The sequence below is a fragment of the Copadichromis virginalis genome, linkage group LG19 (assembly GCF_057382275.1).
Source record: "Copadichromis virginalis isolate Kocher_CV1m ecotype Utaka linkage group LG19, C_Virginalis_male_GT1.1, whole genome shotgun sequence".
In the NCBI taxonomy this organism is placed as follows: domain Eukaryota; kingdom Metazoa; phylum Chordata; class Actinopteri; order Cichliformes; family Cichlidae; genus Copadichromis; species Copadichromis virginalis.
The window spans coordinates 34,037,645-34,049,608 of NC_140636.1; the positions used below are offsets into that span (position 1 = coordinate 34,037,645).

General features: G+C 41.8%; 1 protein-coding gene and 1 long non-coding RNA gene across 2 annotated transcripts; both read right to left on the reverse strand.

Moving 5' to 3' along the window:
* Positions 1–1,182: 1,182 nt before the first annotated feature.
* Positions 1,183–1,616, reverse strand: LOC146686623 (uncharacterized). Its single transcript, XR_014916652.1, has 2 exons — positions 1,549–1,616; positions 1,183–1,472 (listed from the first exon to the last, which is right to left on the reverse strand). It is a non-coding gene; the product is annotated as an uncharacterized LOC146686623 (long non-coding RNA).
* A 2,686-nt stretch (positions 1,617–4,302) lies between these two features.
* On the reverse strand, positions 4,303–7,110 carry LOC146686624 (uncharacterized). The gene is made up of 6 exons (XM_085441490.1): positions 7,024–7,110; positions 6,474–6,563; positions 6,010–6,276; positions 5,763–5,929; positions 4,669–4,805; positions 4,303–4,592 (listed from the first exon to the last, which is right to left on the reverse strand). Exons 1-6 carry the CDS (start codon positions 7,103–7,105, stop codon positions 4,448–4,450), a joined length of 888 nt encoding a protein of 295 aa, XP_085297616.1. The 5' UTR covers positions 7,106–7,110; the 3' UTR covers positions 4,303–4,447.
* Positions 7,111–11,964: the final 4,854 nt, after the last annotated feature.

Genomic DNA, 11,964 nt, shown 5'->3' on the forward strand with positions numbered 1-11,964 from the left:
AATGATTAGTTCCAGGCCTCTGGAGAACTTGAAATGTTGAGGAGGTAATTTAGCCATTTAAATCAGCTGTGATGGATCAAGCACACATCTAAAACCTGCAGGACACCGGCTCTTGAGGCCTGGATTTGGCCACTCCTGTTCTATCACGACTCAGTCTGGCACAAGCTTTAGCTGTCAGACCTCTCTTTTGACCCCAGAACGATTTGGTACACAGAGGAGTTTACAGTCAACTCGACAGTGATTGCAAGGTGTCCAGGTTCTGTCACTGTAAAAGAAGCCCAAATCATCACCTCTCCACCACTGTGCTTTACAGTTGGTATGAGGTGTTTATGTTGGGTTGGTTTGCTGTATTTGGTTGTTACTAAACGTGGCGAGTACATTTTGGACAAACATCTACATTATCCTTTAGATAGATATGTGAAACCTATGCTGTGCTGCTTTTTTTACAATTGCACTGTCACTTTTGATGTGTAGTCTTTTTTCTGTTTTTTGTTTTGTTTTGTTTTTCACTGAATGTTGGAGACTTTGTCACTTCTTAGCATGTGATCTAAGAAATGAATTCCCCCCCCCCCCCCCCCCCCCTCAATGCAATCAATGTTTGTAGGATTTTGGAACTTAAAGATGGAGATTCATTAATGTTTCTTGATTTTTCTATGAGTGCTACCCATATGGAAAAGATATATATAAATCTTACAAAGTTTGTATCCGTCTTGTGTGAAACTTGTATGAAAAGCATACAAGAGTGAAAACAGATATAAAATCCCTTGAAAAATTATATAAATGAAACTTATGTTTTGGATACTTCCTAAAACAATATATGAAAGTAATGAGAAAGTGGCCACTTTCATGAGTAAATCATATAAGCCTTATATGATTCACTATATGAAGTAGGCCACATCTTATGCAAGTCTTTTATAAGTTTTTTCTTTTCCATATGGGTTTCTTTGTGTGTAAACCTAGTTAACTTTGTTCTGACATCACTCTGATCTCTCCACACAATATTTTGATCTCTCTACACTGCCAAACACAATGAAACTGGGGCTCCTGTGACTCCAGTACACTGATGCTAATGTGGTACTAATGATCATAATGATTTAACTTGGTAGATGTACGAACTCCAGCACAGCAAATCTTTCTATTGGATGTAAGCGGATTATAAAACTCATGTGTCCATGTAAGATATAGAAATTTCCAAAACATTTTAATATTGTTTACTGAACTGTAATACACTTTTCATTGACTTTAATACAGTTTGAATGATACAAGTTTAAAAATGCCCCAAACATAAAACATATGAATCATTCCAGGTTTCTGGAGTGAATCAAGACTATCTTGATGGTACTTCACATATCCAGTCTAAGTTATGCCCATTGCAGTTTCCATCATAGCGGGTCTTCCAGGGATTAGAGGAGGAGTAAATGATAATCACACAATTTTCCTCCTCAACATTTGGTTCTCCATCCATCCAGTACCTGAGAAAAGGCGAGACAGATAATTAAGTGGAAATGATCTATAAAAATCTATAATTAATAATCTGTCTTTTCTTACCTTTGTTCCACCTCTGTGACATTATTAAGCCACACCCATGTCCCCACTGTTGCTATGTCAGTAAGACCAACCCACAACCCTGGCTGCCCCTGGGTGAGTCCGGGATGGGCGTGAGGTTCTGGGGGCGCTCCGTCTCTGGGCTGGGGCCCGGGCCGGGCCTCGGGGGCTTGGGTCCTGGTTGGTGTGTTGCCGGGGTTGTGGGCGGGTGGGTGCATGGGGGCCCGGCCCTGGAGCAGGGTGCCGCCGGTGCGTCGAGCCGCCTGGGGGGCTCTTCAACTGGTGGGGGGGATGGTCACATCTTGCAGGAGCTTTCTTCTCTTCAGGAACTCTCTGCAGGAGGGGGAGATACAGGAGAGGTGGAGGAAGATCTCAGCCTGGGCGTTTACTGTCTTATGTAGTCTGGAAGATGTGTGGATGGTGGGGTGGGTGCAGTTTTCTCTGTGGTGGGGTTGGGTGGACTGTCCAGGGCTCTGTGGAGCCGGAGGGCGCTACTGCACTGGGCCCCGGTCTGATGGGCCTGGGCCCCCCTTCCCTGGCGGGTCGCGGAGGGTGGGGGTGCCTACTGGGGTCAGCTCCCCCGCTGACCCCAGTAGGCCCCTCCCTTCCTTCCCTCCCCATCTCCAGCTGCCTCCCTCTTCCCGCTCCTCCACAACCACCCACACATGCAGGGCCTTGGAGTGGGGGTATGTCACCAGGGTGCAGAGGAGGCTACCCCCCCCCCGTCCCCTTCTGGCTGCCTCTGCCTCAATTTTATCCCACAACTTAGACATTCACATTATTCACACTCTCATTACACATACATATAGGATCTTGGGGGTGGGCACAATCACGGAGTCCAAATCACCATCAGGGTGTATACCTCACCCCTGACGTCGTTGCCCACCTCTCAATTTTAAATACACTTAGTCATTGAGGGCTAGCAGGAGGGACTATGCGCTTACCTGCTGCTCCTTGGCAGGTAGCTCCATGCCCTCCTGGGTTTTAATTGCACCTTAGAACACATATGCATCAACACTACAATGAGCGGGTGGAGGGAGGTTTGGAGTCTTCTCCCACCCCCATTCTCTGCGGCCTGCTGGAGCGGGAGGGCTAGTAGGAGGAGTTGGCCGTCCGACTGTGGTCTGGGGTGTGGGGCCTCCCTGCTGCTGCGGAGTCGGGGTGGTCTGCCTCTCCCCACCGCAGGGAAAAGGGTAACACCACCTGGGTCTGGGTGCAATTCCCCCCTCCAGGGGCGGGGGTACCTAGACCCGGTTTGTAGAGTACGCTTGGGGAGTGTGATCATGTGTACAACGTCTCTTTATGTCTGTCTCCACGTTGGTTGAGTGTGGAGTAAGTGCATATGAGAGCATGAGGGTGGGAATGGATGTTTGTGTCTGTGTGTGCCTGTATGTCTGTGTCTATATGTCAGGTTGGGTATCAGACGCCACCTCTCTGGGGACACCTCAGGCCCTCCAAGGTTTGGAGGCCTATCTCCACCCACCACCACTTCCCCTGCCGGTGGCGGACTCCCTCAGGTGTCGGTGTGTTGGTGGTTCTTTGTGTCTGGGGGTGGGCGTCCGGGTACACACCGGCTCACTCCTTGGCGGCCGCTTGTCGGGGCCTGGGGCCTGGGGCTCGCTCGGGCCCCTTTGGAGGTGGGGTGCCCCCGGCCTCTCGGCCTGGGGCTCGGTCACTCAGGCACAGCTGGGGGCCGGCGGAGCTCACGGGCGCGTCACTGCAACTCCCCCTGACTTCTGCTCCGCGGCTGCTGGGCGAGCCCTCATCTGGGACTCTCCTCGGCTCTTACTGGAACAGTGGCGCGGCTGCCCCTCTGTTGGTCTTCCATGGTCTCTTGTGTTCTGGGGGCCTCTGGATGTCTGGAGTTTTGATCTCCTCCATACCCGCTTCACACCCTGGAGGACGGGGCTGTGGCCCCCCCACACTCCCTAGCAGATCATTACATGGAGAAACCTTTGGAATGCAAGCATGCTGATCCACACAGGTATGCACACATGGGTATTCACAGACGCGGACTAAAGCTTTCTTGGCTGCTGCCTCAAAGCACACTGTGCGCTGTCTATCTTGCGTGCTGCACAATATCGTTTATTATTTAGTAAATATTGATATCTATGACTAGCTAGTTTATTGTGATGGTGCTTTGTTTTCTCTATTATTATGTTGCTCTTTGTTGTTTGCTGTCTCCTCTGTTTGTTTTTTTTGTTTGTTTGTTTTTTTTCTCCATACAGGTGACCCAGGAGTTCTTTTTTTTTTCTCTCTCTTCCCCCCCCTTCTCACCGTCTCTTCTCCCCTTTGGTTTTCTTTCTATATATATATAATTTTTTTTATATAATTTTCTTTCCAAAAATTATATAAATGAAACTTATGTTTTGGATACTTCCTAAAACAATATATGAAAGTAATGAGAAAGTGGCCACTTTCATGAGTAAATCATATAAGCCTTATATGATTCACTATATGAAGTAGGCCACATCTTATGCAAGTCTTTTATAAGTTTTTTCTTTTCCATATGGGTTTCTTTGTGTGTAAACCTAGTTAACTTTGTTCTGACATCACTCTGATCTCTCCACACAATATTTTGATCTCTCTACACTGCCAAACACAATGAAACTGGGGCTCCTGTGACTCCAGTACACTGATGCTAATGTGGTACTAATGATCATAATGATTTAACTTGGTAGATGTACGAACTCCAGCACAGCAAATCTTTCTATTGGATGTAAGCGGATTATAAAACTCATGTGTCCATGTAAGATATAGAAATTTCCAAAACATTTTAATATTGTTTACTGAACTGTAATACACTTTTCATTGACTTTAATACAGTTTGAATGATACAAGTTTAAAAATGCCCCAAACATAAAACATATGAATCATTCCAGGTTTCTGGAGTGAATCAAGACTATCTTGATGGTACTTCACATATCCAGTCTAAGTTATGCCCATTGCAGTTTCCATCATAGCGGGTCTTCCAGGGATTAGAGGAGGAGTAAATGATAATCACACAATTTTCCTCCTCAACATTTGGTTCTCCATCCATCCAGTACCTGAGAAAAGGCGAGACAGATAATTAAGTGGAAATGATCTATAAAAATCTATAATTAATAATCTGTCTTTTCTTACCTTTGTTCCACCTCTGTGACATTATTAAGCCACACCCATGTCCCCACTGTCGCTATGTCAGTAAGACCAACCCAGAATCCGTTCACCCACTGATGAGGATTGTTTTTTAGAAGTTTGATGGTGTTACTCACGAATGCCTATGTGAGCAAAAAAAGAGAAAAATACATTTAAAATTTAGTCAATAAAAATTGTAAATTGCCTACTTACAAAACTGGCCACGATTGCCTGTGGGATGCAAACACAGAAACTCCTAAACAGCCTTAAGGCTACATTTAAAAATCTTTGCTAATCACTTTCAGTGACTATTGTCAAAGGAGCTTGCAAAGAAAAGTGTCTGGACTTCTTTAAGTTGCTTGAAGACGTTTCACCTCTCATCCGAGAAGCTTCTTCAGTTAGCCACTTCACAAGCGCATGGCACAACACAGAAGAGCCACCTCCACAGGACAAGACTCAGCACTCCATCTGCATCTTAAGGATAAAGGACACTCTTTCGAGGATGCCAATGTTCACATTTTGGACAGAGAGGACAGATGGTTTGAAAGAGGAGTGAAAGAAGCATCTATGTCCACTGTGAGCGACCATCTTTGAACAGAGGCGGGGCTTACGACACCAACTCTCTGCCATCTATAATCCAGTTTTGAGATCCCTCCCCAGACGCCTTAACGCCCACTCACATGCTGGGCCATCTGACCTCAGGAAATCGCATGATAAGGTGGGGCCAGGTTTCACAATGAACACACCCGAAACTCTGGCTGATTGGGACCCACGCCCAGTTTCCCACCTTGGCTCAGGTGATTAGAGGATCATCAGGGGGTCCTTTTGTCCCTCTGTGGGGGGAAACTCCCACTGGGTTTATATCTGGGACTCTCCACCATTTGACCTTAGAACTGAAGAAGCTTCTCGGATGAGAGGTGAAACGTCTTCAAGCAACTTAAAGAAGTCCAGACGCTTTTCTTTGCAAGCTCCTTTGACTACGATGACCTGGATGACTGAGAACCTTCACAGACATATTCAGTGACTATTGTATGTCTGTGGACGATGTATGTAGATAACTTATCTGTTTTCAAGCTTCTTCTCTCTTATTTTCAACCCACCTGCTCCTGTTGGTTATCAATCACAACAAGGTCAGAGCCACGACTAACACAGTCCACTCTGCTCTCATGCCAGTTCCTTTTGACAGCAGAGGACTCGGTGGAAGAGAAGAAATAGCAGGACGAGTTGAAAAGAATCCATCCAGGAGCGCATTTATCACAAGAGTTCTCTGAGAGAAACAAAGGATTTCTTGTCATTTCAGGTACTTTAATGTATTCAGAGTTCACAGATTAAAACAAAACTTCTCACCTAAAACTGATATGTTGGACTTTAGGTTTGTCTTCTCTATTTGCAGGGCTCCCATCTGTTTCTCATAACCATCATTGACGGTCTTCAGCTGCTCAGTTTTCACCTTTACTTCTTTGTGGTTGTTGATCGCGCTCTCTAACGCCTTCTTGGCCTCCTCTTCGGCTTCGATCACATCACTGTGGTTGCTTCGGAGATAGTCGAGCTCATTGAAGAGCTGTGTTACAGCTGGGTTGGAAATGTGCAAGGAGCCCTCTTTGACTTTGGCACCTACACAGGTAAGAGAGACAGATATATTAATATAATTAGTTCATCATTATGAAATGATTAGTGTTTTGAAATATGGAAAATGTGCATTTCCCCTTGTGTGGTTGCTGAGAGTTCAACAATTATTGTATTGGCTAACCAATATTGTTACACAACCAAGCACAAGTAAACCGTATCATCACATGAGCTGTTACACTCACACTTAATCGCAAAAACAACAGCGACTATCAGCAGCACAGCATTCAAGAGTCCCAAGCACAGTAAAACCCATCGATTAAATCCATCTCCACCTGCATGGTCAAACATACAAATTTTGAAAACAAAAAAAAGATTTTCAGATAAACACTTTTCATTTAAATCTGGTTGTTGACACTTGAAGATGATTCAGAAATGCAGCAAATAAGTAAAAAGCTAGAAATTAGACTGAAGTAACTCGGAAAAATATATTATAAAACTATCAAATTTAAACTATTAGACGTTTTATTCCCATCCTTTGGGCCATCTATTATTCTCCCTACGGCTTTACTAATGTGTAGGTAGCATAATGAATAATAATTATAATAAATATCACTTTAAAACTACAGTTATTTGGGCATAATACCACAAATTCTTCATTTGTTAAAAATTATACAACTACCAAAAAAATGTGAATACATAAAATCACAGGCTGATCTGCATTTATGAAGGAAAAGAGTGGGAAAACTGTAGAAATGCACAAAATAAAAATCAAATAGGAATTCAGTGCCATACCTTGTCCGGATATGTTGTAGCTTTTGAAGAAAACTGGAGGAAACGTTGGCCTAACTGATCTTGTCCTCTGTGAAGTCTCCATTGCAATGCTGCAGGTTCTGCCCACTGAGCTGCTTTCCCCTCCTTATATACAGACACAAGGCATGTCTCATGGACTCACATGCCTCATGAAGCCTTTATCATTTTGTCATAGACTAATTAATATGAAAACTCTCCCTAAACATTTTGGATTAATAGATAAAAAATAAATATATAAAGTCCCCATCAAATACACTGTGTGCACAATTATTAACCAAGTTGTATTTTTGAGGATTAATTTTCATTATGGATCAAGGACAGTGCTCTTGGTCAATCCAAAATGTTAATTAATCTAAACCCAAATGTTTAAGAATGTAAAAGTGAGGTTTTGTCTTTAAGAGAATATTTATATGTGCAGAATTATTAGGCAACTAAATGAAAAAAATGAACATTTTCCCATCTCACTAGTTTATTTGCAAATGTTACAGTGAGAATAATAAAACAACTCAAAATGTACACTGTGTAATTTTGAAAATGTAAAATGTGTCAAAATAAAAAAAAATTTTTTTAAAAATCAGTGACTAATATAGCCATCCTTCTTTTCAATCACTGTCACAAGCCTTCTATTCATGGAGTCTGTCAGTTAACTTTTTGTGCAGCAGCAACCACAGCCTCCCAGACACTTTTCAGAGAGGTGTACTGTTTCTTTTCATCCTTAAGGCCTTTACTGGCTAGCCATGCAGTGGAGTACTTTGATGCACGTGATGGAGCATTGTCCTGCATAAAAATCATGGTCTTCTTAAAAGATGCAGACTTTTTCCTGTGCAACTGCTTCTAAAAACTAACAGTAGGTTTTGGAGTTGATTTTCAGGCCATCTTCAACCTGAAGAGGTCCAACCAGCTCATCTTTAATAATACCAGCCCATACCATTGCCCCACCTCCACCTTGCCGGCGTTTAAGTCGAAGTGGAGCTCTGTGTCTGTTACTGATCCAGCCACTGGCCCATCCATCTGGTCCATCAAGAGTCACTCTCATCTCATGAGTCCATAAAACCTTTGAAAAATGTCTGTTCAGATATTTCTTGGCCCAGTCTTGACGTTTCAACTTGTGTGTTTTGTTCAGTGGTGGTCGGGTTTCAGCCTTCCTTACCTTGGCCATGTCTCTAAGAACTGAACACCTTCTGGACACTCTGGGTAGGTTGCAGTTCAGGAGCATGGCAGCACTGGAGGATAATGGGTTCCTGGTAGCTTCACGTTTGATTGTTCTCAAATCTTTGGCAGTTAACTTGCATCTTTTATGCTCAATGCGTTTCTTGCAACCCTGTTGGCTATTTGCAACAAAACGTTTGATGGTTCTGTGGTCACGCCCCAATATCTTTGCAATTTCAAGAGTGCAGCATCCTTCTGAAAGACTTTTTACAATTTTTGACTTTTCAGAGTCCATTTAAATCACTTTTTTTTGCCCATTTTGCCTGAGGGAGAGAAGCTGCCTAATAATTATGCACACCTTTATATAGAGTGTTGATCTACTTAGGCCACACCCTCACTCATTATGCAAATACAGATCACCTGATACACTTAAATCCAATAAGCACTCAAGTTTATTCATCTTGAAGTTGGAAAATATGCGTAAAAAATATGATATGGCCAAAATACCCACTTGCCTAATAATTGTGCACACAGTGTATGACTGTTTACATAAAGAACTTAAATTACCTGTTAAGAACATAATTTCCAAATTGTCTCCAACTAACAACTTCAATCAAGAATGATAACCTGTTTTTAAAAGATGGTGTGCATAAGAACAAAAAATCAAACAATTACACTTACTAGACACTTTATTAGGTACACCTTGCTGGACTTTTGCCTTCAAAACTGATTGACGTCTTCATGACAGAGATTGAACAAGGTGCTGGAAACATTTCTCAGAGATTTTGGCCTGTGCTGACATGATAGCAGCTACTACAAATATGTTGGCTACACATCAGTGATGCAAATCTGTCATTTCACCACATCCCACGGGTGCTCTACTGGTTACTGTGGAGGCCATTTGAGTACAATGAACTCATTATGTTCAAGAAAACCAGTTTGAGATGATTTGAGCTTTGGGACATGGCGCGTTATCCTACCTCGTTCATGTCTGACTTCTGATATGAACAAGGCATTTCTAGAGTCAGAACTGGTTCATATCAGTTGTTCGTGGTTGTTCAAGTCAATATGTATGTTTACAACTATATACTCTATGTATAGTCCACTAATAGAAAAAAGCATCCACAGCTATAAAAGTGCAAAACCTTCTGCACCAGGCGACAAATAGGAGGCTTGTAAGTTGACCAGTGAACTCCCCACACACTACGACAGCTGAGTCTGATTGCACAACATCCATAACACATTTCCATTTCTGTTGCAACTTTCATGTAGGCTCATGCTTTCAAGCTAGCTTCAGAAGCTGAGGAATGAGCTCTTTTTTGGTCCCGAAGCCTGACGTGCCTGGGCCTGTCTTCTCAGCATCCCCCTCAGTCCCACTGGTTACCATAATTGCTGCAAAACCACTAAACTACTGTGAACTGCATAATTAATTTGAGCTTGTACTGCAATAACTTATTAGTGATGTGGTTTTGAACTTTTTCATTACCAAAATACACAAATCAGTGTAACTTATATGTCAAGCGCATGTGTAAAATTCAGAGTGGCTTTATTGGGTGTGCCTGGACCCCCACTCACTGGATATTTTCTCATTTTACACCACTCTCTGTAAATACAAGAGATGGTTGCGTGGAAAAATCACAGTAAATCAGCAGTTTCTAAGATACTCAGACCAGCCTGTCATGCACCAGCAACCATAACACATCCAAAGTCACTGAAATCTTCTCTTTTTTCCTATTTCATCATTTGATGCTTCAGCAGGTCATATTGAGCATGTCTGCTTGGCTAAATCTCTTGAGCTGCGGCCGTATGATTGGCTAATTAGGTATTTGCTTTAACAAGCAGTTGAACAGGTGTACCAATGACCAGTGATAGAAAGTAACCAGTGAATGTGGATGCCTACTGCCAATTTGTGCAGTCATCGTAAATATTAGAATATGTTCAGGACAAACTTGGAAAGACATGTTTGAGCCATTGAATAACCAAACAAATATTGCAAATTATACTGTGCTCTTACATAATTTATTAAGACTAATTTCAATATGGATGTTTTTTTATGTTACACAAGTGAAAAGATTTTTTTATTACTAGCTGTGAAAAAGCTTAATACTGTGCATGTACGAAATGTACTCCTTTCTTTTTTATGCAGTGGTTCTGACAGATGTTGAAATAATCTTAATTCTCTAAGTGCATGTTCAGCAACTTATATAGTTAACATTTGACCCAAAAAGAGGGAAATGAAACTTCTGGTGTCAAACAATAACAAGTGCAGTAACAACAGGGGTTATTAGCATTCAGCACTCCTGATGATCAATCTGCAAAAAATGGACATAAAAATGTTCCAATTTCTCAGTTCTCATTTCTTCTCTGGCATTCCTGTTCATCACTAACGCTCTGTGTCTGTGCCAGTCCATTAAACGTAAACTGGAATCCCTGATAACAGAAAATCAATTCAGTTCAGTTTTATTTATATAGTGCCAAATCACAACAGCAGTCACTGTTGTCACAACCTCAAGTCACTTTGAATTTGCGGTCAAAATATTGAAAACTACACCGAACGTGTCTTGGTTGCTATGCACTTACAGGTTTGTATATCTGAAAGTATTGTGGCCCATCTGATCTGTGGATCATAAAAGTACAACTTCACACACAGACAGGAGTGACTCAGTCACTAAATTATTTAAACATTATTGAAGTCCTGTCATGCTTTCAAGATATTCCAATTCCCATATATTATTTCCACTTGGGTGTTTTATTGAAAATATGCTTTCGTTTAAATGTCATATGAATCTTCCCTTGCCTCCTGCAAAGAAGGAATGTGAAACTGACGCCCTTCAGCCACTTATTTGGCACACAGTGTTTTACACATTACTGACAGAGCTAGGTATATTATACCCAATATAACATGAGTATCTTCCTCTTTAACCCCCCTCCCCAAAGGAGTTGTTTTACGTCTTCACAAGCCACCCGGTGGCCTCATATAGGCATACGGATGAGTGATGAATGCTCTGAACTTATATTATAGATACCCGGGATGTACGAATTTAAAAATGGTGAGCTGAGAGACTTTAAAACTGATAAGTATTTGTTTTGTTTTGTTATATAATTATTATTAGTAGTAGTAGTAGTAGTATTATGGTTTATGCTATTTGTATATGCACAGCATATTGTGAACCCAGGTTTTATGTTGAAGTGCATTATGGTAAATGGCCTGTATTTGTATAGCGCTTTTACTAGCCACTAAGGACCCCAAAGCGCTTTACACAACCAGTCATCCAGTCATTCACACACACATTCACACACTGGTGATGGCAGCTACATTATAGCCACAGCCACCCTGGGGCGCACTGACATTATAAATAAAGGTGCTATGGTATTAATGAAGTTCCTTTTCCTTGTACAAAAGAGGGCTTATATAACGACACAAACAAAATTAATTAATTTTCAAATCATTAATGTAAATAATGATATTGGTCCAAAATTCTTCACACCCTTGTGCTTTTAGCTTAAATATTTGTAAACCCGATCCGTCCTACAGGGTGTCGTGGTCTTTTTTGGTTTATGTAAGTATTCGCCCCCAAAAAACCTAGTTAAACAGAATTAAAATTAAAACCAACTTAAAATTATCTACTTAGCCTTGTCAGAGCTGTTAAAAGAAGGCTATTACTTAAAGTCACATATTTCCATATCCTCCCAATGACAGGCTAATTTAATGTACTTTTCTCTTGCCATACTGACTCATGCTGACTCCCATACTTTGCTATTACAGTCTCTAAG